General features: G+C 43.3%; 1 protein-coding gene across 7 annotated transcripts in view; it reads right to left on the bottom strand.

Annotated features, from left to right (window-relative positions):
• DOCK7 (dedicator of cytokinesis 7) overlaps positions 1-27,044 on the bottom strand; it is a 108,644-nt gene extending 81,600 nt beyond the window's left edge. For 3 of the 7 annotated variants that reach the window (XM_077928660.1, XM_077928662.1, XM_077928666.1), the window contains exons 1-6: positions 26,663-27,044; positions 18,357-18,462; positions 4,188-4,363; positions 3,311-3,379; positions 329-458; positions 2-214 (exon numbers count right to left, since the gene is read on the bottom strand). In XM_077928660.1, coding sequence (XP_077784786.1) covers positions 2-214; positions 329-458; positions 3,311-3,379; positions 4,188-4,363; positions 18,357-18,462; positions 26,663-26,700 — 732 coding nt within the window. In that variant the 5' untranslated portion in view covers positions 26,701-27,044. The remainder of the gene's footprint in view (position 1; positions 215-328; positions 459-3,310; positions 3,380-4,187; positions 4,364-18,356; positions 18,463-26,662) is intronic. The other 4 variants (XM_077928661.1, XM_077928663.1, XM_077928664.1 and 1 more) reach the window with 3 other exon arrangements.
• Positions 27,045-27,999: the final 955 nt, after the last annotated feature.

Raw genomic sequence — 27,999 nt, 5'->3', positions numbered from 1 at the left:
CCTCATCTGGGGCTGGATGCAATGCAAAAAGTTCCTTGTGTCTGTTGGACTTTCTCTGCTCATCATTTTGATGGTCGATTTCTTCATTTGGGGTCCGATCCAGAAGATTTGGAAGCAAAGCATCTGGGAGGGAGTTTTTCAAGTCAAAAATACTGCAAGCCCAACTGCCCCGTGGCGTGTCATCAATTGACATGGACCGTCTTTTAAGATCATCCTGAGATTGAAGAAATTAAACGAAGCATGTAAAGTGAAATATGGAAAATGTCACATGTATTTTTAATACAGTGAATTGTTTTTTTTTAAGATGCAGGCTTCATAAAGCACCTACTTGTTCATCCTGGTAATTGTTGCCATCCGGAGCTTCGTCAGACTCAAATATCTGTTTGGGTAGGCCTTTTTGCCTCTCCTTCTGTTTGTCTAATGTGTTGGGGTTAAATCCTGTTCCCAGTTTGTGATATCTATTCAAAAACAGATCGTATTAAGCAGTATCTCTCCTCTACAAAACCAAGCAGAAATGGCGAGCAACATCTGAAAGCTTAATGCCCTCCCCAGAAAATAATTTTTGCTACTCTTTACAGCATCATGCTGTCCATCAAGTTCTGTAACAGGAATTTTTGAAAACAGCATTTTCTCTTCTTTGACTGCAGGTGTTGATTCCAGTGTAGGATATTGAGACTTGCAGCCTTAAAAATCAACTCATACTTGTTACTTTTCCTGCTTGCAATAAGAAAAGACTCCTGCTGTGACCATATAATCCTATAAGCATAAGCACCCGTCGATCAGCAATGGAATACTTGAAGTGTACCACGATGTAGCTAAATGCAAACAATTTGTCCTAGTAGACTGTATCCTTCACCTCATTAAATCACTATTTTTTATAAGCAATCCAAGTATGACAGCATTTATTTGTTTATTTGCTTGTTTTAGTGTGGCTGCTTTCAGGGTCTCCTTGACCAGTGGTTCCCAATTATCTAACTATTGCGGACCCCCTGTTTTTCAAAAGCCAAGCCATGAACCTTCTACTTTTGAAATTTGTGATACCTCTATGGTAGTTTTTGTTACGTGAATGGTGCCATGGACCTCCTGGGTTCCATGGACCACCAATTGGGAACCACTGTCTTTGACTATTATAAAGGCTACTGTATCAATTTGATGTTTAGTCTATTTACCGTATTCTATCGTTGCAACTCAGTGGCTTTTAATCAGAATACAGGAAGAGCCCTGGTGGGTAAGATCATATAATTCTTTTTTTAATGAGATTGATTCACTTTCTCCACACCATAAAAAATGCCTAATCTGTCTACACAGGCATTGTGCATGAACTGGCTCTCAGTAATATTGGTACATATCATCTGACAAAGGCTGTTGACACTTTAGAGCAGGTGAGGGTAATCTCTGGCCCTCCAGTTGTTGCTGGACTACAACTCCCATCATCCCTGGCTGTGCTTGCTAGAGATGATGGGAGTTGTAGTCCAGCAACATCTGGAGAGCCAAAGGTTTCCATGCCTACTATGTATGTTGCTGAATTACAACTCCCATCTCTCCTGACTATTGGCCATGCTTGATGGGGCTTAATGGAGTTGAAGTCCAATAACATCTGGAGGAACACAAATTCTCAAATCCTGCTCTAGTATATAAATCAGAAAGCTCCAAAGGTAAATGTCCAGGAGCCATCATTATTATAGCAGACAATAATGTCTGTCTGCAGTGCTGGCTATATTGGGATAAACCCATATGTGTTCTGACAATCAAGGCAGTTGCAATATTGTGATCATTCTAGCCTATTATTCTCAGAGTTGCCCATCCCCAAGGTGTTACCATTTTCCCAGAAGCCAAATTAAAATTATTCTTTCTGTATGTGATCTTGATGGGTATGTGACAACTCTCTGCCCCTCCTCCTCTATTTCACCTGCACATCTGAAGAGCGTATCACTGGGATTACTAATGACAACTCTTGGGAAATATGTACATTTATTCTGGCCTCCTGAGAAGCTGACAGCACTCTCCTGTCTCACTGCAGTCTCCATTCTGACTGCAAAGAAGGGTGGGTGGCAAAAGGCTTATGGGTGGAACCAGACATGACACGGAACACAAGGGGTTGCCAAATGGAATAGATTGCCCATAATAGGGCTGTCTGGCTAGGATTGCCTGATATGTCTGAGAAGGCCCAATAACATTAACATATTTAACATTGCTACTGGATAATTTTACTTTGAAACATTCCATATTTTATCAGTGTCGCTCTATGTCAGCCTTCACCTTCCTGGTGCCCTTCAGATGTACTGGAGTACAGCTTCCCCTCAGCCCCAGCCAGCATGGAGGGCAATATTTCTCTAAGCAGTGTACAAATATTCTGCTCTACTATAAAGGCAGAACCAGATGAGAAACAGCGGCGGCCAAAACTGGCAAGCACCATCTTGTCTACCTCCTTCTGAACCTGACCTGTTAGCCTGGTTTGTTAACTGACGTTCAGCCTGAATTACCCCAGTTCAGATATAAAGGGAACTGTGGCTTAACACAAAGCCAGGAATGAAGTGTCAAAGTTGTCACCCAAGGGGAGGGGAGGAAGGGTGAGCGAGGAGCCCTCTGCCCCAATGCCTATTCCTGGACTCATAAACCACAGTTCATAAAGTTGTGAATGATAATCTGAACCTGCACACAGAGAAAATGACACTCCTGCACCATCGAAAGAGGGTTATTTCCTACCGCCTTCCATTTCTTGTTAACAACCTTTTCCACTATTATTATTTTCTTCTTCTTTTTATTCCTCATCTTGGCATTTTCTTTTCTACCCAATTATATAAATCGTTTGAGTAGTTAATAGTGGTTTTACCAAGTGATTACAAAAGCGCTGGGAGGACAAGTGAGCTTGGCATATATTCTAGTCTCACGCAAAAAGGCTCTATTCTGACACGTTTTATGAGTCATCCCACTGACTGCTGAACTGCTCCATTGCAAACATCTCGACTGCATACGGCAAGCCCTTTCTTCCTTGCTTAGAACTTGCTTCCTATAAGTATCCACAGCAAAAAGGTGGGGGAAAAGAATATGAATAGGTGACTCATACTTTCTCCATTATTCCCTCCAACGCATTCAGAAAAGTTATCTCCCCCTTTTTAGGAAGTTATCCTTAAGGGCACCTGCCTAAAAGTGATAACTGTAAAATAGCAAGTACGGTCTTACATCGGCTCTGAATAGTTACTGATAGCTACAACAACTGCATTCTGAAAATCAGTCCCCCCACCCCCCGCCCAACACACACAGTTGAAGGGCATCTCTTCAATTATATAACTTTAAATACACAACTTACTTTCTGTTCACAATGGCCCAGTCTTCTGTGTAACTTCTTACGCAATCCCTCACGTGAGGGTCCATTTCACTATAGAGAGGGGAAAATAGCTCTAAATGGTCTCTTCAAATCACAAACATCTTATTTCATTTTAGACTGACAGGCCGAACTACCATTTAATACCCCAGTACAGTGGAACCTTGGTTCCTGAACGGCTTAGTTGCTGAACAAATTGGCTCCCAAACACTGCAAACCTGGAAGTAAGTGTTCCAGTTTGTGAACATTTTTTGGAAGCTGAACATCCAGCACAGCTTCCACTTGAGTGCAGGAAGCTCCTGGAGCCAATCAGAAGCCACGCCTTGGTTTTCGAATGGTTTCAGGAGTCGAACGGACTTCCGGAACGGATTAAGTTCGGGAACCAAGGTACCACTGTAATAAATACAGCTTGCATTCTGTAAACATCTACTACGTTTCCAGTCATCACAAGTGCATACTGGTTGCCCCACTTTCCTTCATTCAATGTTTATTACCGTGCTTCCTCCACCTTTACGCCATAAGTTACATGTGACACAGGGCCTCTGCTTTTTAGACTCACAGTCAATTCACTGCCTTTCCCTTTGCTTCTCAGCTCAACTGAGAATTTCAAGGGGTACAGTTCCCTTCTCCAAGGCCCCACACTCTGATTCTGCCACCACTGCCATCTCTCTGTACCTGTATAACTTGTGCTTCCTTTGCTCTCAAAGCTGTCCTGGCTCTAGTGCATAGTTTTGAGTGGCGAAGGAAGAGAAGAATATGGGGATAAAGAAGTCCAACTCCTGTTAATGGCTTCAGCCAGGCCATCTCCCATACCTGCTCAGCTGCAAGTATGGGCACAAGGTCTCTGTTGGCTAGCCCTTACCTCTCTTCGGGTACTGCTGACACAAGCGTTCTGCATTCTCGAGGACTGTAGATAACTTCAATATCGTCAGAAGGAAATTCAAGCAAGTCTCTCAAAGGGCCGCAATCCACTGCAAGTGGATGTGTAAGGAGGTATTCTTCCAAATCCACTGGATCCACAGGCTCAGTAAGAGGCACCTATGAAGATAAAGAAAAGTTATACTAAAGTGTCAACATTTGGCTATTTTAAAATAAATATATCTGTACTTAATTTCCCCGCTCTGCATATTTTGTTTTCCTCTGCAGCTGAAAAATATCAATATCTAAGCCTGCCCAGAAATATACAGGACTGCCAATTTCATTAGATGTTAAGGTTTCCAGGCCAAAATCACAAGTACAGACACATCCAGATGGTAACTGCTTTGTTCCCTCACTAGGAAAAACATTTATCTCCTGTAGTAATAGCCCTCAGTCACCACTCCCACAGAAAACAGCCAGACAGCCATGTAGACCATCAAGTCCTTGCTAAGCTCAACAGTCATCCCCATAAAAGAACATGGACTAGAAGATGGGATCAACAACAGCAAATTAAAATCTCAGTGCCTTAATGGGAGAACCCCATGTAAACTGCATTAATTTCAATCATGGAAGAAAGGCAGGATATAAATGTAGTAACTAAAGCAAAAACAAACTGTTCTGCACATATATCCTGCAGAAATTAATCATGCTATTTAGCTCCTGTGTGGCAAAGGCTCAAGTTTTATGCCCTTCAAGATGGTATGCAGGTTGCTTTCCTGTGCTTTCTTGTGTCTCAAAAGACAATGGAGTGTACCTCTGGGGGTGAAGTCAAACTGCTGCGCTAGCAGCACCAAAGTGCCTTCCCAGAGCACTAGCCTGGGCCGTGTGTATGGACGTCCTGGGCTGCCCAGAAAACAAGACACCCATACCATTTGGCCATGCTGATGTGGCCCAAAGACAAGCAGAGAAATATGTTTGGCACCAGCTTGGCTGCAGAAGTTGCTGGAAGGAGGTGTACAAGGCACCAACTTAGGCACTCCCCTCTGGATTTTTGTAGTAGGGTTTACTCCTCAGCCTTTTCTTCTTTGGAAGATATCCCACAAGGCAGCAGAGGTTTAGGATCAGAGTCTTCCTTCTCCTTCTCTTCTTCCCAGGTTGATGAGCCCCAGCTTCCCACTTTCTTGTGAATTTAAGAGATTTTGTAAGTAGACCACCAGCAGGAGCAGTGCAGTGTCAGGTCAGAGGATTCAGCAAACAATGGATCAGCCTCACCAAATAAAGGGTTTCCAGTGTCAGAGTTTAATCTTCTTATAGAGGCTATGTGTCTAGTTCCAGGAGTTCTGTCCTCTCCTTCCAAATGTGGTGTGATGTAGCACAGTGGCTAAGAGGAGTGAGATATGAGCTGGGGAGTAGTTGGTTCAGGTCTCAGATCAGCCATGAATTTGCTAGGTGACCTTTCACAGACCATTATCCTCTCAGTCACAGTCCCACCCCTGTCTGCAATCTGGGGGTAATAATACACATATACAGAACTCTTTGAATATTCTCAAGTCTTATTATTATGCCTGGCTCGTGATGGATAACAGACCCTGTGAAAGCCAGCACCTAATTTTATTGAAGCTCGCGCCCATCATCATCATAACTTAATGGCTCATTCTGGGGACAGAGGAAACGCGAGCTACAATTATGCAAGGAATCTGGAGATCCTGGTCAAACACTTGGTGTGCACTATAATATCATCTTCTGCCTGGTGAAAGGAAACAGATGGTCCAAACTTCACAGGGGACATGCCAATTGGAACATAATATTCACAAGACAGCTACAGGGAGATTACTCTGCGGCCTAGGAATTGGTATCTGAAGGAATGCCTACTTCCACACCAATCTCCCTGAAACTCATTATCGGAAACCCTCATCCTGGTGATATGACTGGGATAGGAACTTGCATCACCTCCTCAATGGAATAGTCTTCCTAGGGAGATTTGACTGCCACCTACTCATAAATCTAAACAGTGATTGTTTGTTTTAGTTTTTTACTATTGTTTGTTTTATTCACTGCATTAACCTTTTTAGCTTCATTGTTGCTTTAATCCTTCACTTTTGTGAAGTATGTGAGGCTCCCTGAGAATATTTCTACTGAAGGGTTTCACAGAAGTGAATTAAACAAATTCTGTTCACAGGAAAGGCTGTGGCTCAGGGGCAGAGCACATGCTTTTTGAATGCACAAGGTCCCAGGCTCAATCCCCATCTGGGAAAGACCTCCACTTGAAATGCTAGAGTGCAGCTGCCAGTCAGAGTAAACATTACTAAGTCTGATGGACCGATGGTCTGATTCTTTATAAGGCATCTTCTTATGTTGCACATGCCCAGGTTCTGCTGACCCAAACCCTACATTCTGTTCCAAAACAAACTCTATGGAAGTACAGTATTACAGAAGTAGATCAAATATAAATGCCTTCTTATTCTGAGTCTTTCGTTTTCTTGAAACAAAACAATGCTACACTCAGTCCAATTCTAGCAAATGAGTGCTACAAATGCATTGGTCTTATACTTTTATTTCTGGGGCTGTGTCGCTTTCCATTATACTACAAGCCTAAGCAAAAATCATCAAGGTGACTCAGGAGAGAGACATTTCCACCCTTAGGCATCACCAAGTCATGAAAACCTGAGTACTGACTTAGCTGCTATGTCAGCATTTAGCAAAGCCTCCAAGGCAGCACCTCCATTACTTTCAAAATCAATTCCAAATGCAAAGCAAAGCCTTTGATCTGACCTTCCTTCTCATACAGGGCTGCAAAGTTAAGACTGAATTAGTAAACTAGCTTTTTGCAAAAGAAAGGGGGAAAGGTGCTCAAGCAAAATGGTTCAGATTGATAGGCTAGTTATTGGGTGGCTGAAGATTTCAAAATAAACCCTACAAAGCCTAATACACACATAAACAGTATAAACAATATAGACCTCCCAGTCAAGGTCAAGCAGTGAATATGGGAAATCGCAATACTCTTCATATGAAGCTGGAATTCTGAAGAGAATCACCTTAAGTTAAGAAGGGATGGCTGACCAAACAATACATAAAGCTTGGTTGCCCCTTAGAAAGTCAGGATTTGGTCCTAGGTCAAGAGGATTTGGTCCTAGGTTTGATATCCCAATCTGCAACTGTGTTTGAATGTCGTGCTAAACCATATTGCTCTGGCACGGCTGCAAGGAGCAGCTTGGAAGCTTCCATTTTTTTTTTGCTCCAAACAGACAATTCAAGTTGGCTTGTTTCACACAAACCATACCACACAAACCAGTAGGCACAGTTTGTCAATGGGAATGGGATGGCAGGGAGCATGAACTCAACGCCTGCCTAGCTCCAATTCACATTCTGTCAAGCTATAGTTCAGCACGATGTCAAAACGCGGCCTCTGCATTTGCTTACATGAATCAAGATTTTGTGTGACCACATTCTCAAATAAGCAGAGCACTGGTCTCTAAGAGCTTTGAGACAGACAAACACTTTATAGGTGCAGCTTCAGTGCAACACTTTAAAGAGAGAAGAATAGAGGCAATAGTTGCACTCCCATAAGGAGAGAGGTCAGAAGGTCAGGAGTTCTGCAAATACAGTATCTCCGGTTCAATCATGCCAAAGATTAGAATGCTAAAAATACTTTTAGGTACCAATTCTTGGCCATTTGAGACTAGAGAGTAAGCTGCTGATGTGCCTGAAGTGAAACACATTTGCCCTGCCTCCCAGAAACACTGAATGGATATATTCATTCTGAACTGGTAATATGGTGACATAAATTTCCTGTGGGATAGATTCTGTTGCCTTTCCCCAAATTCACCATGTGATTTCAACATCTGAAATGGTCTCCCTCTCTTTTCCCATGCAAAAACATTGTTCCCAACAGGAACACCCTCCCTCTCTCTCCACAACATGTGATCACCATAATCAGCAGCATCCCAGCCCTCTAAATTGCTAGGTTCTGCCGTTTAAGAAAGCTGGAGGGAAAGCACAAATTTGGTGTGCCGCTGTGGTGCTGCAAAGCAAAACAGTGCCCTACAACCCTACGAAGACCTAAGTGTTAAACTGTACGTGAAAGAAACACAGAGATAATCAGCTACACAGACAGGGAAGAAAATAAATGAGACAAACTTTTAAACTGAGTACAAACTGATGTGGGCAGGGAATGTGCTGTATTAGTTTTTTTTCCCTAATCCTCATCTTCACTAAAAGAGGAAAATTCTAATTATAGACTGGCTGCCCCTCCCAGCACACCGTCATCCTTCACAAAATAAAGTATAAATTATCATCGTGCGTCACGGTGATCGTGGGGCAACTGTATTTATTATTTCTCCATCAATTTGAATCAATTCCTGCCAAGAAAACTACCATATATAGGGTGCCTTATTTTACAACAAAATATAGTAGGTGAAGAATGATAGGCAGAGAGCAATAGAGGCTTGCTCAGCTTCTTACCTGACCTCCCAGCACTGCCATTCTTGCAGCGTACTGGGAAGACAAGGGCAAGGGGTGAGGAGGCAGCAAGGCTGGTGGAGTGAAAACGCACCAGCAGAGCCAATCCAGAGCTCCTGCTAGTGTATTTGCATCATGCCAAGCTCTCCCCTTCATGCTCCTGATATGCCAGACCAATGGCAGTGACAGGAGGTCATGTAAGCAATGCAGCCCCTCCCACCACTGCTGGCTGAGAGATTCTCCAAGGGCAATCAATACTTTATACACTACAATGCACATGTTCTCATGACATTGTACAGACTTCCCTGATCTGATCTGGTACCCTCTAGATGTTTTCAACTACAACTTCCATTACCCCACCCTCACCAGCCAGTATGGCACTGGCCACTGGTGGAAATTGTAGGTCAAAACATCTGGAGAGGACACAGTATATAAAATAGTTCAGCACAGGCCACTGGGTGATACATGACTAAATATGGGCCAGCCATATTCCAAGGCAAATGCACACATTAAATTTTTGATTTGCTTATAGGGAAAGAGAGTATGGCTTAAAAAGGCTAGAACAGTCTGTGGAAAGAAAGTACTGGGAGCCAAGGTAGACATGATTAGAGCAATAATGTTAGAACAATAAGAGTTAAAATAACAATGTTTCTATTTTAGGTGCAGAGTGTTCACAAACGTCCTTATTCAAGTAATGTCTTTCCTTTTATGAAATGGAAGTAAAACTGCCAACACATTCCAGGAACTTCATAATGAGAACTGATGTCAACAACAGGTACAGGAGCTCATCAGCATCCAGAATCAGGTAAGGCATTCACATTTTTGTCCCTAGACCTCTTCAGTTGACTATTATAGCATGAAGATGTAAACAAACATAAATGTCAAACCCAGAAGCCAACATTAGCCTCGCCATCTGTGCAGTCAGAAATACTGCCTAACACCTGAGTAAACAGGCAAAACATAAATTCTTGGTTATGAAGAGGAACTAGTTTGTGTCAGCTTATTGGCAGATGAAAGACAAACGCATTATTTTAAACTCTGGCTTTTTATGGTGGAGAGGCGGAGAAAGCAAGCTTTGGAAGGTCAACCTATCTCCTTTCTGGCTATAAGGGATTTGTTGGCACCGCCCTCCTGATGAACAGGTTGCCAGCTCCTATTAAGAAAACAATGTTATGACCTTTCCTCAATAAGCCATATCAGGACATGGGCTATTGTGCCAGTCAAGCTTTCAAGTGCTTTTTCAAAGGAACATTGGTGAAGGTATCATTATTTTCACTGTAAAAATTGAAAGCCCATATAAAAGCAGAGAAACAGGACTAACGTGTAACAGGCAACAATGCTCCAAGGCAAGCAATATAAGAAGAAGAAAGTTAAATTGATTCTATGAGTTAGATTCTTCCTGTTTCAGTTGCAGGGCCTATTCATACCAACATTTCCTTCTACAAAAAAATCTGGCACATGCTCACCTATGTCATTTTACAATCAACAGTGCATCCGCTGTCATACATCAGAAAATCCAGCTCTTAGGATACCATCAAAAATATGCATTTATGAAAGTATGCCAAAAGTTGGCTTTTGAACATCGCAGCAGATGCATGCAACCCTACCAGCCTCACCAAGAGACAGAATACCTCTATTTTAAAATATTTTCTTTTGTAGCTACTACACACCCAGAGGTCACATGAACATGACCTCAGATAATGAGTTTTGGTCAACAATTCCTCTTAAATATTTTTTCTTCTGTTTCAATCTTTGACATTAGTCATTCTCTTGTTATGCGATTCCAACCACACCCTATTTTTGTTAACATTCTGTCAATGGACTTTGGAGAATAGTTATAGCATCATTAACGTCTAACCACTTCTGGTGTTTATTATCATCAGTGAGCACAGCGAACATTATTTATCTCTACCAAATATTGTTTCAGATAGGATATAAGTTTTGACAACATTATGATTCTTGCTATGGAAAATAGTTTATTATTTCTGCAAGTAACATTTTATTTTATACATGTTGCTCTTTATAGGGATATTTCAAACAATTGTTATTTGTTTGGTGCATTAACTTCCTGCAATACTATTAAGTATGCTTTGTGTCGCTGGCTAAACATCTAACTCAACAAAACTTTCAGAAACTACAGGAGACAAGGTACCACCCTGCCAGCATACAATTGGGAAAACCGTTAAGGCACACTCTGTAAGAATACATATACCATAAAGCCTTCTGTGGCTCTATCCGTTTGAATCTCAGTACACACTCTGTACAGTGGTACCTTGGTTGTTGAATGGCTTGGCTCCTGAACGCCGCAAACCCAGAAGTAAGTGTTCCGGTTTGCGAACTTTTTTGGAAGCTGAACATCCGACGCGGCTTCCAACTGAGAAGCTCCTGCAGCCAATCGGAAGCTGCGCCTTGGTTTTCGAATGGTTCCAGGAGTCAAACGGACTCCCAGAACAGATTAAATTTGACAGCCAAGGTACCACTGTACTGCAAAGAACAGGGCAAAAATGAATTTAAATTGCCTTGAAAGCTTAGTTCTCCTTTCTTGAAAAGCCTGGTTTAAATGTCAAAGTATTTCTATATAACATCCCTAGGGAGAAACTGGAGTAGTTGGAACTCCTTCAAGTTGTCCTCGTTGTACTGTTGCATTTATGAATGCAACAGTAAAATCAACTAGTCAAGGTACAGTCACCACAAGGTAAACAAGCTGTGCAAGAATTACAAAATAGAGAAGCAACGGCCATTAAGTTTGGAAATCTGCTAAGCTCCTAAGGCTGAAATCCTACACTTGCTTACCTGAGAGCAAGTCTTAAGACACTAAATAGGACTTATTTCAGAGGAGACATGCATCGGGGTTGAAGAGGGACACCTATCAGGTATAACTGTGCAATAGCCTAGCACTGGAGGTCATGTTGACAGCTAAGATCATGCTGAACTTTAACTGACAACTGATTCCAACTTATTTTCCCCACACATGTATTAGGCAATGGTCACCAGTGGCTGGTGTGGTGCGGCAGAGCTGTGGAGCCACCCCACCAACACCAGTCACTACAGCTTATGTGGATGTGGACAGGGGAGCAACAACTTCAGGGCTGTGCAGGCACACCAGATTGGCTCTGTGTGTTTTTCTACAGCTGTATTAAAATAACTGGGAAGGGGCTCCATCTGCAGCACCAGAACAAAGAGCCACTCATCATAACTACCTTTGGCATATTCCAGTAATTGCAATAAACATTCTGCCTTCTTCAGCGGTTCACACCTCTTATAAGGAAACTGCCATCCTAAAGATATACATATATTATATCTATATAAATGTGCACACAGCCCTTAACTAAAGTAAGATACCAGCTTGATAGATTGAGTTTATATAAACTATTATCCTTCACCCGGCTCCGTTGGGAAGCGTGCACAGGTAGAGTTAAGGTTGTCAGTGCTTGCATTATAAAACCCTGTCTCAAATGTTTATAACTGGACTGTTACAAGGACGCTCAAGCGTTTTGTCTTTAAGGCTCTGTTATTCTTCACTGTTATGTCCCCTTACTAGCTCAAAAATAAAACTCTGCTTCCTATCGACTTTGTCCTTCCCTGGATGTCAAACACAGTATTTTGCAGTATTTTAGTGCTTCCTTCGGCCAGCCAACACTTGTTTCCATTTGCTCTCCTACCTGCATCTCTGCCGTATCATCTGCTACAACATGAGCAATGTGTTAGCTAAGCATGTCTATCTGTTATTCCATCCATACAACACTGTTGTATTTCCTAGTGCCGTTTCATTTTTAAAGTGTCTTGGGGTTTGATGCACAAGCTATTTTGTCAAGGCGGAACCAAACGTGCTGCAAGTGAATCAAAAGAACAGGTCTAAGAGCCTTTTGTTCTGTGAGCATCTCAAATGCTCCAACCTGCATTCTATTTTCAGTGGCTTTTATTCTGTGTGATCATTACTAATGCATTGTAGCAAAAAGGGGCATTCACAAAACACTGGAATCTGTGCCAAAAAAAATCGAGGGGGGGGGGAATTCATTCTAAACCAAGCTTTTTTAAAAAATAAAATATTTATTTTTTAAAAACAATCTGTCCTTACTTTTTTAATTTATACCTTATTCACAACTGAGATTTAAATCAAACTGAGTGTTTTCTTAAAGTATGTTTTAACTGCCCTGCAGCTTTCCAAGTTTCCAAATTACTATTACAAAAGTCCTGTATGGTGACGTCTACGGTGCGTTATCTTTGATGGAATTTGCACATATCACAAAATCTCCAATATCTAATAACAAACTCTTACTGAAAATGCAAGTATCATCAAACAGTATGTATGAGCATAAGGAACTACCCTATACAGCAGGGGTCAGCAGCCTTTTTCACCGTGGGCCGGTCCACTGTCCCTCAGACCATGTGGTGGGCCGGACTATATTTGGGGAGAGGGGGAAATGAACGCATTCCTATGCCCCACAAATAACCCAGAGATGCATTTTAAATAAAAGGACACATTCTACTCATGTAAAAACACGCTGATTCCCGGACCGTCTGCGGGCCAGATTGAGAAGGTGATTGGGCCTTGGGTTGCCTACCCCTGCTATACGGAGTTGGGTTATGCGACTATTCTAGTCTAATCCTATGGTGATTGGCAACAGCTCTCTAAAGGTGCCAGGAAAAAGTATTTTCTAGTTCTGCAACCAGAAATCCTTTGAATTTGAAATGCCAAGGATTAAACAGCTAATTGTGAAAGCACCTAAGTGTGTTTCACCCATACAAGGGACCTGTGCTGACACAGAAAAAGAACAAAATTTGGGAGTGGAAATCTTTCTATTTATCAGTGGCTTTCAAACCCCTGAAATCATGTTTCGTTCTCTATTAAAGAACAATAGCAAACATGCCAGTCAAAGAGAAATAACAACAATGGGTGCTTGACCTACTTGGCTCAATCACCAAGACAGCATTTGTACTACCAAGCAAAGGAGGGAGGGGGGAAATCTAAGGCATTAGATGAAGAAGATCAAAGTCTGCTCTACTATATTCAAAGACAGATAAAGTTCTTAAGCAGCGAAGACAGGCAGTAAATTTAACCCTACAGCTGCTGGCTACTCATACATTTACAGGAAGGCAAATCAAATTTCAGGTGTTTACTTAAGTGGCCATGTAGCCAAGGCTTGAAAGACACTTGTGCCTATATTATCCGCATAACACTGATAAATGTAAGATATTCAGCTGCTTCCAAATGGGAAAAGGTGTAGCCTTTGAAGCTCTCCCTGGTAAACTCATAGGAGTTACTGTGAAGAAAGGAAACTGGTAACTTATAAGAACCACACTACAGTGGGGCTGTGGGGATTAACACACAAGAAAAAACATTAATAACCGCTGTTAATATACAGAAGAATGTTCCTGGGTGTGGTGGGATTTCCTGATGCTTTGGTAAATGATGCTAAGAACACCTTTTACTGCAGGCTTTTTCTAAGAAAACAAAATGACAGCGGGGAATATGGTAAATTTCAGTTGATGAACATCCATTTTCCCTGCCAGAATTCTCGCTTTTTAACTGGATTTGTTTTTCTTAAAGGCATAGATTCTCATGTGCTAAATTCCATTCTCCCTAGAGAAATAAGGGCATCTGAGTTTTTCTACTGAGACTCTGGCCTTGCCTGCACTCAAACAGTAGGACTGAGAAACAAGACAAGTATAATTTGTAATTTTATTTATTAATCACTTCATTAAAAAATTACCTTAGGCAACATACAGATCAAAATACAGGCAGGGACCATTTCAGGCATGTCCAATTGATGTGTGATTGCTAACACACAGGTCCTTTTGGACATGAAAGAGAGGTTAATGGGAGTGCTTAGACATGCTCCACCAATATGCATGGGGGCAGGAACAGAACCCACACATGAAATGGTCACTACCTGTTCAGTAAATTCAGCATTAAACAACCCAAGCAATGCAACGTAAGAAAAAACAAAACACATCAATGAGCCAAAGACCATCACAAAACTAAAAACCGCACAGCCACTATTAACCACAAGGCAATAATGCTAGTAACTTTTCACTTGGGGACTGTTGAAATTCCTCCTCCAGGTCTCCATAGGTATTTCTGGAAGGATGACAGCATTAGACTTAGGCATGTGACAGATCAGGCTTCTCCAACCTGATGCCCTCCACATTGTTAAAAAACAGCAATTCCCATCTCCCCTGGCCGCTTGTCATGATGGATGGGGTTCAGCTGAATTAAAGTCCAGGTTGGGAAGGTCGACATACAGTGTTGAACCTCAATGGAGAGGAAGATCAGGGTTGCATTCCTGCATATCCATGACACACACTAGTTGACTCTGAGTCAGTCACTATCTCACATGATTGAGCCCTTTGGAAGGCAGCATGGAAGAAAAATGTAACCAGTCATCATTCTCTGGACTGCACATTTAGCAGGAGTTTGCCAACCAAACAAGCCATGGAAGTATTGATTGAGGTCTAGGTAAAGGTAAAGGTACCCCTGCCCGTACGGGCCAGTCGTGTCCGACTCTAGGGTTGCGTGCTCATTTCGCTCTAGAGGCCGTGAGCCGGCACCGTCCGAAGACACTTCCGGGTCACGTGGCCAGCGTGACGAAGCTGCAGCTGGCGACCCAGCACCAGCGCAGCACACGGAAACGCTGTTTACCTTCCCGCTATAAAGCGGTCCCTATTTATCTACTTGCACTTAAGAGTGCTTTCGAACTGCTAGGTGGGCAGGAGCTGGAACCGAACGACGGGAGCTCACCCCGTTGCGGGGATTTGAACCGCCAACCATATGATCATACCATAGGCACTGAGGTTTTACCCACAGCGCCACCCGCATCCCTTGATTGAGGTCTAGAAGACTCCAATTCAGTGTGTTATCAAAGCACTTTAATTTTTATTCTGAGCAGCCAACTCATAATTTCGTGCCTTTAGGTTTAACAGTGCTAGTTTCTTGGCAATTTAAAATGGTTGAAGAACTCGGCTGATGAGAAAAGGCTGTCACAATTCCAAAATTCTGAGGCTTTTTTTTCCTTCTGAAAATAAAATGTCAAGCAAGGCACAGAGGGAGACAGCCGCGGAGGGAAAAACCTGTTCTAGGAGCTGGAAGGAAACTTAGTACGAAGAAGAAAAGAAAATATGCCTCCTATTTTTCTCTGGTAGCTCAGGAATGAGGATGCTTGCCTAAAGGTGAAATTAACCGACCTGCTTGTATGCAATGCACACACACACACACACATTGAATATATAACTAATCAGCAAAGATTAAATATGCAGATTGGCTGCATCCTATCTTTCAGCAGTGTTTTGAATGGCAATTTTACAGAGATGGCCGCCAAGAGTGTGTTCATAAGAAGCCTATTTGCATTTAGTAGTGCATTTAAACTGGAACTATCTTATACAGATGTGTCTAAGCTGAATGCAAAAGAATATTTTACATCAGTGCTGAAAGATCTAGTCCTGATAAGTGCCTTTGTTATTTAATTAATTAATGACCAATCAGCAATGCTTGCATCTCCACAGGTTGCGCTTGATGCAGAAATGCCTAGGGATGTGATCGCTATCTGTCTTGCAGACTTAACTGGGTCTCAAAGTCTCTCTCATCCAGTCAACTGTTCCTTTCTCTATTAGTATAGCTGGTGGAGGTGTATAGAAAGGAGAGCACGGATACTTTTTCTAGACGGTGCCACAAGATGGCAGAATGAATTCTCACCAGCCCTCTTGATAAATCTTGCTCTAATTCTAGTGCCCCATTGGGCAATGGCAAACGTTCAAAGAAATGTCTCAGAAATGAAAGGAAAGAGTAAGAGTCGTTGACCTTTTCATATTTAAATGAAACAAGATTTAACAAATGCACTACCTTTTATTTAATTTCAACATGACTTTTACATTACCTGTCAGGTGATTTGCAGTCTAGCGTATCACTGCATAGTCAGATAATTCATTAGAGTTACTGCCCTGTCATAGATTGCACGAACTGAGCGTGAATACACAACACAATTGCCAATAATTAAAGGTACTCAGTGTGGGGAGGCAACGGGCTGCAATGCATAACCCTTATGCTGCATTGCTGCCACCTCGTTCATTGGGAATACTTGTAAGTGGGAGTATTCAATACGTGAACTACAACCTATAACAGCTTGGGATGAGTTTAACAACACTGTTTTCCATTCTCCTAAATCTTCCTTGGCTCTACCTTAATATTCATTGCTGAATATCTCAACAAGAAATGTCAGGGGTACATTAGCTATCACCTTCTGTTAATTTTCTGAGGAAGTGAGGCAGCAAACCAACAGTGCTCCCATTCTGGAAACTAGCAACACTCTCTTGAATATGCAGCTATTTTTAATTTTTAAAATACATCTCCAACTCTTCCTCACAGCCAATCCTGTTTAATCTAAAGTTAGTTCGGAACATCTTGAAGAATCAGCTGCTTGTTTTTAATCTTTTTAGATTAATAATATCCAAGAAACATGTACCTATTGTGAAATTTGTGTAGGGATAATTACACAATCAAAAGTTGTTTCCAATATCTTAAATAATCAGTAATCTTTCAGGGCTTTAGAAGAGACTGATGTCATGCATGGGGATTGATAAGGGATTCAGTGTTGTGGCTCACATACTTCCAATTGTGCAAAGCAGCTTTTCCCTTCTCTCCTCTGCAGCTCCCAGCGCATCCTCAAGATTTGCTATAGAGGGCCAGGAAACCCTCTAGAACAGATTTCGGTGCACTCTGGGAAAGCTTATGAAAGAGAAGTCTCATTGTGCAAGCAGAACTCCGCTCATGTGATGCTGGATACATCCCTAAGTTTGTAGCCACAAAAATATAGCAACACTTAACTAAGGAAGGGAAGCATCCAGAATTAAGAGAGAGGAAGTCCAACAGGATTTTACCTGCTACTTCTTACCACTGCAGTCCTTGCAGCTCTCCAAAATTCGGCTGCAGCAGAATTTTGGCTGCAGCAGCAGGAGGAGGGAAATGCCAGAATACAGGGGAGATGCCTTAGAATCTTAGACTTTGCAGAGTTGGAAGGGACCACGAGGGTCAAGTCCAATGCAGAGATATTTTGCCCAGCCTGGGCCTCAAGCCAATGACCCAGAGATTAAAGACTCGTGCTCTACCGACTGAGCTACCCCAGCTGTCTTGAATATGCAGAAGGAACTCTTGAATGCAACCCTTTATATGTATCTCTTAAAAGAGAGCTTTACCTGGCCAGTTTTGTATTCTGGACAGTATCCAAGTCTGTAGCCCAGCAAATCCCACACCCTACTGCAAGTAGCTGCATCTGGGCAAAAATCCATATTGCTCACCCTAGTTATGCTGCTGTTCCCAGGGACGCTACATACACGAAATCTGACACAAGAACTCACACATCCCAATCTCCTTTGTGTAATTAATAATACATCCAGGCACATTTGTTTCCTAGACATGCCCACCACCTCTGAAGACGAAATTTAGAAACTGGGTACAGATACGCTTCTTTAAGGCACTCAGAAAAGGGCCAAACCTCCTTGCCAATTCCAAGTATTGCAAAAGGGTATGCCCTCGGGTTTTCTTGGACATGCGCTTCACACTTGAAGATAGATTTGGGTATCCACACATTCAGCATCCATAGCTAAGAGTGCAATCTAGAAACCAGCAAGCATGCTTGCTCTTACGTATAGGAAAGCCAGATTAAAGCAGTTTGTGTTCTGCACCAGTTCATCTTTCTTATGAATATAAAAAATTACTTACAGTTGTATGATGGGAAATGCTGCCTCCAATATTAAGGTTCTTGAGAAGCTGCGGTGATCCACCATATTGTCCTGAAATCTGCTTCCGGACTTCAGCTGCCACAGTTCTAGAATGAAAAGGTAATTTTACTCAAATATGATAGGACACTGCATTTTAAAAATGCCAATATTTTCAGAGCATCAGGGCTCCATCCATGATACATTGCCATGTAGCCTATGCATGTATTAGATTGTATGTATGCAAGTCAATTTCCATTATTTATTTATTTTGTTAATTTATTCTTTAAAAGTTTTAGATTATCAGCTGAACTACATGAATCTGTTTCAACCCCCAAAAACTCACTTTATACCAAGAAGATAATATGGAAGAAATTAGAGAGGGAAAACAGATGGGGAACAGAAATGTTCTGCTATATTCATTTAAATTTATCAGGGTCTTGAATCATATTAAATGACAGTGCAGCCAGTTTTTCTTTGGTTCAGTTTCTGTTTGTTTTAAAACAATCAGAGTAGCAACCGGAGAGCCCAGCCCATTCTTGTCCTATAGACCTTCCCACTTCTGAAGCTTCCAAGGAGCAACAAGCAATATGGTGAGAGAAATCCTAACTCCCTTTTCCTGATGGAAGGGCTTTGGAAAGAGTTGGAACCACTGTCACATCTGTTCATGGTGGCTGGAAGGCAGGATGAGCCCTGATCCCCAGTGCTATTACAATGGTAGCAAGACTGGCTTAACTCTACCCCGTCTCTAAATGTCGCATTTTCAGGGCTTTCCATTGGCTCCCACACTCACATTTAGTGGACAACAGAAGGCCAGCTAAGAGAGCTGGGATGAGGGACACCTCTGCCTAATCCAAACCTCCTCCCAAACTGACGTGGCGGAGGTGGAGTGGATTGTTCTTTACACATTTTCACTTTACCTCATGATTCAGAAAGTAATTTACTTCTGAATGCTAAAGTGTTACCTTTCATTAATAACAAGAAGGCAAGGATTACCCTCTTGTTCATGAAATAAATATATGCACTGCAAACTTGCCCTTCTTCTATAGTTTGACCCAAAGCCCTCACTCAGAAAATGTCTGACTACGCAAAGCCCTATGCAGAAACAAGACCTACGAAGGATTAGTCACCAAGTGACACGGGTCCATAAATTCTTGCACTGCCTCTCCAAACCATCGCTGCTTTAAATCTTAATAATCAGCATACAGACTGCCAGAGTCTGATAGCCTCTTCAGAGTCCATCAGATGTTTGAGAGGAGGCTTTAAAAGCCTTTAAAGCATGAAATTGACAACACCTTCATCACCGGGATCATCAAAGAAGCCAGCAATGTAAAAGAAATGCTAGGCCAACAATGGAGGTAATTGTTTGCCAGAAAGAGAATAGACATGAGTGAGTACAGGAGATAAACTGTTCAGAGTAAGAAGTATGTTCATAACACAAGAACTCACGGTTATCCATTGAAATTGGCAGGAGATGCAGGACTGACAAACAGGAGCAATATTTCACTAAAAGCATATTTAAATGTGTAAAATTCATTGTTACAGGATGTCCCTAAAGCTCTTAAACTCAGATGGGTTTAAAACAGGATTTGACAAATCCCTGACTGTGCAGATGGTGGCTGACTGGAGTTAGAGTTCAACATCTGGAGGGCCATAGGTCCCCCCATCACTGGTTGTTGTGTGGATTATGACTGCATCTTTGAGAAGCACTCTGAACACTTGAAAGAGCTATACAGGAGTTCAGGGTTGTTATTATTATGGACCTATCAGTGGCTATTTCCCCACAGTAACCAAGAAGAACTTCCAGGTTTCAAAGATGGGGTACAGACACAAGAGCAGGGAAGACTGTTGTCTTCACACCCTATATGCGAGCTTCCTGGAGACATCTGATCTGTGGGAAAACAGGATGATGACTAACATGGGACACAAGGGACCTTCTTGTGTTCTTTATTGCTGTGTCCTCATAGGGAGGGCAGATGTTTCCTTCGCCCCCTGAATAAAACTGTCTGCAACAGCATCGTATTTAGTAACTATAAGGAGTAGATTTTGGTTCATCCAACTCTCCCTATCATATGTTAGATCTTGTTCACAGGCAGACCTCCTTTTCTTTAATAAAGCCTGGCTGTAAACTGAAATTCCATGTATTAAGCAGTGAAGAAAGGTGGTGGCCAATTCTTCTGTATTATTCCTTTAGGTAAGATGGAGAAACTTCAGTCTCCAGGTGTTGAACTACAATGCCCAACAGCCCCAGCCAGCATCACCAATGGTCAGAGATAATGGAAGTTGTGGTCCAACAACATCTGGAGGGCTGTTGGTTCCCCATTCCTGCTCATATACTAAACTAGGCTTCAGACGAAAAGAGAGCTCACTAGCTACGCATTTGGTTGAGACCTCCTCTCATTTTTGCAGTTCAAGGAAGTCAGCAAAATAAGTGGCTTTTTCTCTCATTTTGTGTTATGTCATGCCCCTCACAGCAGCGATTTCATGTTGGGCCACAACCACTCCCCATCCCAGCAGCAGGTATTTTGTGACTGGTACCCTTAGCACTCTCTCAAAATTCAAAATGTGCCCACTGGCCCAAAAAGGTGGGCAACTCCTGAATGAGTTAACTTTACAGCCATAAGAAGAGATGATTTGCCTTAAAAGCACTTTGAGTCTATTAATGGAACATGTGTAACCTTTTCTTGTGGGATGCATATATTCATTTCTAGGAATTCACTGGCAGCAGGGGGGGGAAATAAAGCCTCTGGAATTTGTCTACAAATTGTTACCAGGATGCAACCACAATCCTCCACCAAGAAAAAACGTAGCTTCTAATATTATCAAAGGATGGAACTGTTTATGTTACCAAAGGATATGGAATTAGTTTTCAAAGACTGTCACAAAGGAGAAAAATAATTAACCAAATATTCTACCACATTTGTGATTCAATGAGATCATTATATGCAGAGAGGGTTTTTTTCTGAAACAAAGGTTCATTGACAGTATATGAAAAGTCCAGACCAAAAAAGACCAAATGTAAATTTTGGAAACTGCTTTTGAAAGTCAGCAACTGCAGACTTTCAGTATTTTTAAAAATGAAAAGTGTTTAAAAGACACCCCTATTGTCCTTATATGCATAATTCAAGTATGTGCACTACGTTTAAAATTATGATTACAGTGGTACCTTGGTACTCAAACAACTTGGAACCCAAACACTGCAAACCCAGAAGTAAGTGTCCCTGTTCGTGAACATTTTTCAGAAGCCGAATGTGCACAGTTTTGAATGTTATGCTGAGGTCTGTTTGTTTTTACTATTTATTTTGTGCTTTGGGGGGGGGGGGGTTCATTGCGGGTTGTTTTGTTTTGTGACTATTTGGAACCCAGTTCAGCTACTGATTGACTGTGTGACTGTAGTACATTATTGTTTTCATTTGATGGATCAGTGGTCTCATTAGATAGTAAAATTCATGTTAAATTGCTGTTTTATGGGTTGTTTTTAAAAGTTTGGAACGGATTAATCCATTTTGCATTACTTTCTATGGGAAAGCGCAGCTTGGTTTTGGAACACTTCAGTTTTGGAATGGACTTCCGGAACAGATTAAGTTTGGGAACCAAGGTACCACTGTATATTGTTTTTCAGGGACAGCCAACAGTGCCCTCCACATGTTACAGACTACACTCCTCATCATTCCTATTCTATAGCACCCAACTATAAGCTGTTTCTTGTGAAAAGCTCTGACAATGTTGGCCCAATCTGCACCAGCAATATTTTTGCCAAAATACCTTCCCCCATTCCTCAGTTTTGCTCAAAGTCACCCCAACTGAGCTAAAGACACCCATAAGACCTTTGGATTTCTTACCTAGCGTTTTCCAAATTACATTTTCCATATATCCGCAGGCACAGATGTGGCTTTCAAAAGTATGACCAAGTTTTTAAAAAGTTATGTGAAAAGTAGCTCTTAAGAAGTAAAAAAGAAATGTAATAAAGCACTCCTTTTGGTAACATCAGCTGAGCAAGCGGCCAAAAAGAAAAGCAATTCAGGCTTTGTACCGAGCCAACACATAACCAGTTGCAGACTGCAGTGAATCCTTACCACCGCTAAAAATCATTGTGAATTTTGCTACTTTCCATAAGAACCAAGAAAGACAACGTGACAGAAAGGCTTTACTACCGAGAATATCTAAGTATTTTGTGGAATGGTTTAATCGTACAACATGAGCAGCTGTTCACAGCGTGAAGAAAACCAGAGGCTATAAATGGCTTGCATGGGGCCTAAGACTTAAAATTTCAACTTCTGAGATATCAATATTTCAAGAACAATGAAAACTTTCCATGGCTTCTAAATGATTGTTTTTAAAACAAAAACAAAAAAACTTGAATAAACAGTTTTCACCAGGAGTCTCAAAGATGTTTTAAGGCACCATATGTAAGAGGGGGATTCAGTGTTGGGACAGAAATCTGTACGTTGGAGGAATCAGGCTTTTAGCGCAGCACCCTCCTATTAGGGCCTACTGAAAACCTTTCTTTTTCAGCAAGCCTTCTATAAAGAAGTTCTTTTCCCAGTCTGCATCTGAATTGGATTTGAAAATGCTTTATACTGTATATGTCTTTACTATGTATTGATGTATTTTAATTATTAAACACTTCAGGGTGTTTTCATGGGAAGCAATTCATAAATAAAAAAAATTAAATGCATAAAAATAAATTCCAAAATTGGTTGTAGGGCCTTCTCCCTGCTGATACATCACCACTTCTTATGGATATACCTGAATATATTTCTCTTCTTGCTGCTGTTGCAAAAAAAATAAGGAATACACAGGGATCAAATACAGACAGTTTGTCACTTCTGGTCTCTTCTAGTATTTTCCCTTTCCCTATAAACAAAGTTAAGGACAAGAAAGGTTGACACTCTTCTTCTCCTCCCCCCCTCCCCCCATTTTTCCTTTGGAGTGGTCCTCTGCCATGAATAGATTCAGTCACTGCTGCCAGAGCTTGCCATTCACAAGGGGTGAAAGTAACATTCTTCTGGCTCCTGCCTTCTGAATAGCTACAATTGAACCGGCCAATGTCAATCTGATGCAGCCACTACTTAAGAGAAGTAGTCAAGAGCGTTAGCAAGAGCACTTGATCAATCACTCAGTGTTCTAATAAGCAAAACAGATTCTTTTCATTCCCCTGGTGAGGGGTGAAATAAAGTTGCATCACTGCAAACATATTAATTGATTTCAATGGGACTTTCTCTTCGGTATGCATGCTTAGAATTGCAACCTGTGATCCCCAGATTCTCAGACACAGTTATTTCTAGTTGTTGGGGAAGGTGAGGAAGAGAGATTAATAATAATAAGTTGCTTGGGAGCCTAAGTGGAAATCTATTTAATTTCAAATGGAACTCACTTGCCTTAACTGTAGAGTTGCTCCCATGGCAAAATGCACCAGGAAGGAAGGTTTTCTTAATTGCATCCTGCCCCCAATCCTTTATCACAATCTGTCTCTCTAATAGGGAACTCAGCTGGGGAGTGTTGTAGCCCAAAGACTATGAGAAACAAGAGATAGATAATAATAAAAAATGCTCGGGGGAACCTAACAGTCTGCAGGAATACAGAAGTATTTAGTAAAAGAAAGTAAGTCTAGGGGGGAAATTGGGATAACATTCCCCCCCCCAAAAAAGCAGCCCAAAGAGAAATGAGCATGCTCAGTGGCCACAGAATATCTGACGAAGGGGTGGAATAGATGTTTTGGAAGAGTGCATGGTGAACTGGAACAAGTAGAATTTACTCTGCAACATTTTGTTACTGGTCCTACATGTAACAGGCATCCCCAAACTCGGCCCTCCAGCGGTTCTGTAACTACAATTCCCATCATCCCTGACCACTGGCTCTGTTAGCTAGGGATGGTGGGAGTTGTAGTCCCAAAACAGCTGGAGGGCCGGGTTTGGGGGTGCCTGAATAATATCTAGCAGGGTGGGGAAAGCTAAGGGAGCAGTGAACAATATCATAACCCTTTAATCTGGAATTATTACTACTTCCTTGGTCATGAACTGAAAGCCAGTAATGTAGATTAGCATCATCTACCCAAACATACATGCATGTAGGGAGGACTATTATCCTTAAAATCTCCCCATTACTCAATTTACAGCTGTAATCTAGGCCACATGCGCTCTATTCATTTAACACAGGGAACTCTGAGAATTGTACCTCTGTAAAAGGAAGAAGCGTCTCTGCTAAGGGTTCTGAGAATTGTTCAAAGTACAATTCCCGCAAAGGAATGCACTGTAAATGTGTGCCAGTAGTTCAAAGAAGCACAGATGGAACAGCTCTAAAGTTACTGAGGCAGCACTGTGTATAGGTGGAGTAGTGAACTTCAGCATACAGAATATGGCAGTGGCTCCTCTACTCCATATACAGTGGTAAAGGTAAAGGTAAAGGTACCCCTGCCCATACGGGCCAGTCTTGACAGACTCTGGGGTTGTGCGCCCATCTCACTCAAGAGGCCGGGGGCCAGCGCTGTCCGGAGACACTTCCGGGTCACGTGGCCAGCGTGACAAAGCTGCATCTGGCAGGCCAGCGCAGCACACGGAACGCCGTTTACCTTCCCGCTGGCAAGCGGTCCCTATTTATCTACTTGCACTTAGGGGTGCTTTCGAACTGCTAGGTTGGCAGGCGCTGGGACCGAGCAGCAGGAGCGCACCCCGCCGCGGGGATTCGAACCGCCGACCTTTCGATCGGCAAGCCCTAGGCGCTGAGGCTTTTACCCACAGTGCCACCCGCGTCCCCTCCATATACAGTGGTACCTCGGGTTAAGTACTTAATTTGTTCCGGAGGTCCATAGTAACCTGAAACTGTTCTTAACCTGAAGCACCACTTTAGCTAATGGGGCCTCCTGCTGCCGCCGCGCCGCCAGAGCCCGATTTCTGTTGTTATCCTGAACCAAAGTTCTTAACCTGAAGCACTATTTCTAGGTTAGCAGAGTGTGTAACCTGAAACGTATGTAACCTGAAGCGTATGTAACCCGAGGTACCACTGTAAATCCCCACCCCAATATACTGCTCATTGCAACACTTTCCTTGGACTAATAATCTAACTTGCAAACTGGACTTCACTAAGTATAACTAAGATGGTACCAACAGACACCTCAGATATATAGAAAGTATTTCCTCGTTAAAGAGAAAGTGAAGAATATACAAACTCTTAACCACCTTGCAGGGAAGCTAGCAGGAAATCAAGACCTTGACACATTTATAGTCCTTCCAGTTGCTGTGAAGAAAGAACTTAAGGAAAGGGACACTACAATTCCGGGGCAGGTTGACAGTTGAAAGACAGCAAAGAATTTCAGAGGGTTTTGCATCCCCTGAACATCAGGCCTGAGTACTGCTCTCCACCTTATTCCGTGGAATGAGAGATGCTTACCATGCTGTATAGCAGACAAGAAAACATCATTGTGTGTTCTGCACATGACCAAGAACCCATCCCAGATTCCCCTTTGTGTATAATGCACGCATCACCAGCTCCCTCAGGCACATACATCACAACCTTAAAGGCAAAGCCGTGGCGCACCTCACCAGATCACAGCACAGTAGGCAGCTTAGAACCACACTCTGAGAAACACAATTCACAGGCATAAGGACAAGTGGGAGTCAAATACACCAGCCTGCTACACGAATCCGGAGAACAATGCATGACAAAAGGGGCCTGCACACAATCGTCGCCGAATGCAAAGATAAAGAGGGGGGAAAGGACAATGCATGCACGGCAGCTTTTAAGCCAGCGCATAAACGAACGGCATGCTTGGGGTTTGCTCCCGTGCACTTGCAAGCGGCTCACAAAGCACGGCGCAATCACACAATGCAGCCACCTCCCTCCGACGCAGAACCCAGAGTATGGCAAAGCCCTGGGACGACCCTCGTTCGCTTTTTCTGCCAGATCGAGGAGAAACCCCACCAGGCGCCCCGCCCACCCGTCGGGTGCTCGGCAGACAGAAGGTGCCTGCAGATCGGGGTCACACAGAGAGCGCAACGCCCTTTGCGATAACACGCGAGCGCACAATGCTCCCCGCCCCCGGGCAACGCGGGGCACCCGAGGACCTAGAGGGTGTGACTCCTGGCAGGACCAGGGCCAGCCCGGAGCGCGCAGCAGCAGCAGCACCCGCCGGGCGAGCCCTTCCCCGCCCCAAGCGCACCCCGGCCACCCGCAGGCTGCCTCGGGGAGAGGCGCGCGGAGACAGGCGGCATCTTAGGCCCCTGGCGCTTCGCCGGCAGAACCCAAGTTGCAGCTCCTCCGGCAGCAAAGCCCGCGGGGCCTGCAGCTTGGTCTGCGCGCCGCCCGCCTTACCTGCTGATCTTCTGCGCGAAGGCGCGGCGCTCGGCCATGGTTGCTCAGGATCGACAAAAGCAAAAGCGCTTCCAGCTTCCCTCGCCGCCGCCGCCACTGGAGAACAAGTCAAAGGAGCCAGGAATGGGCGCCGTAATGCTCAGGAGCGCCGCGCAGCCACACGGCGTTGCGCGTCCCCGCCCGCCGGCGCAAGGCCTCCCTTTCCAAGGAAAAAAAGGGGGAGTGCGCTTCTCGTCGCGTATATATGGCCCTGCCAAGGCAAACGGGAGGAGGAGAGGCTGAGGAGGGGTGGTCCCGCTCGCCCCCAAATCTCTCGCGGGCGGGGGGAGGGGCTGGGATCCGGGCTCATCCCGCCTCGCGGAGGGGACGAGTCATCGAGGGGAAGGGAGGGCGCGCCTCCGCCCAGCTCCAGGGAAACAGATGGGGCAAAGGGCGGGGGCAGAGCCGTGATTCCACTTCCCAAAGCTGGGAGCCTCCCTCTTGAATTCCTGGCCGGGCTTTCGGGCTCCTGCTCCGCCCACAAGGAAGACGGAGGGAGGAAGAGATCCAGGTTTGTGGGGTTGTGGGAACCCGCGTCCAAAAAGAACCTGCGGAGGCGTGGAAGGAGGATTGACGGGGGATACCATCTTCCACCCCGTCGCCCGTCATTAAAACTGAAATGGTTGGTGCCTGGCGAGTCTTGTGTTATTTTTCCTAGTTGCACGCTATCTCAGGTTTGGGGGTTTTAAGGCTGGAAACTTTAAAACAAGCAGGAATACTGAAGTTTCGTTGGTTGTTTTTTCGCCACGTTCTAAGCTGCGCCTCTTTTCGGAAGCGGCTTTGGTTTTGTGTCATAAGGGCGAGTGCTGCACAATCATAATACAGAGGGGGGAATTACCACGACGCACACTTCAAAATACCCTTCCCAGTTCCCTCTGCCACTTCCCCTTTCTCCGTAGCTTTGCTATTGACCCCACTTATGATAAACTTCTACTTGTTATTCCTGACTTTTCCCAAACCACCCACCGCCTCTTCCTTACATGGAATCGTAGAGTTGGAAGGGACCACTAGGGTCATCTAGTCCAACCCCCTAGCTCCCTTTCCTCGCCAGACTTTTCATGCTTTTCAAGCTTAGCCTACCATCGCTGAGGACCACGTGAAGTGTTTGGTTACCATTACAGTACCTCTTTGCAGCCTCCCTTCAGTGACTGAAGTCTGATAGAACAGAAAGTGAAAGCTCTCTCTTCTCTATTCCATCGTGGTATTAACTGCCTTCACATCCTTGCTTTCTCCAGAAAGCTGCCCTAGATAACAGAGAAGTTATTGTTATTAAGGTTATATATTTATATTCCACCTTT

This window comes from Podarcis muralis, chromosome 5 (genome assembly GCF_964188315.1).
Source record: "Podarcis muralis chromosome 5, rPodMur119.hap1.1, whole genome shotgun sequence".
Classification (NCBI taxonomy): domain Eukaryota; kingdom Metazoa; phylum Chordata; class Lepidosauria; order Squamata; family Lacertidae; genus Podarcis; species Podarcis muralis.
The sequence above is the reverse complement of the archived record's forward strand: the minus strand, read 5'-3'. Positions and strand labels throughout refer to the sequence as shown.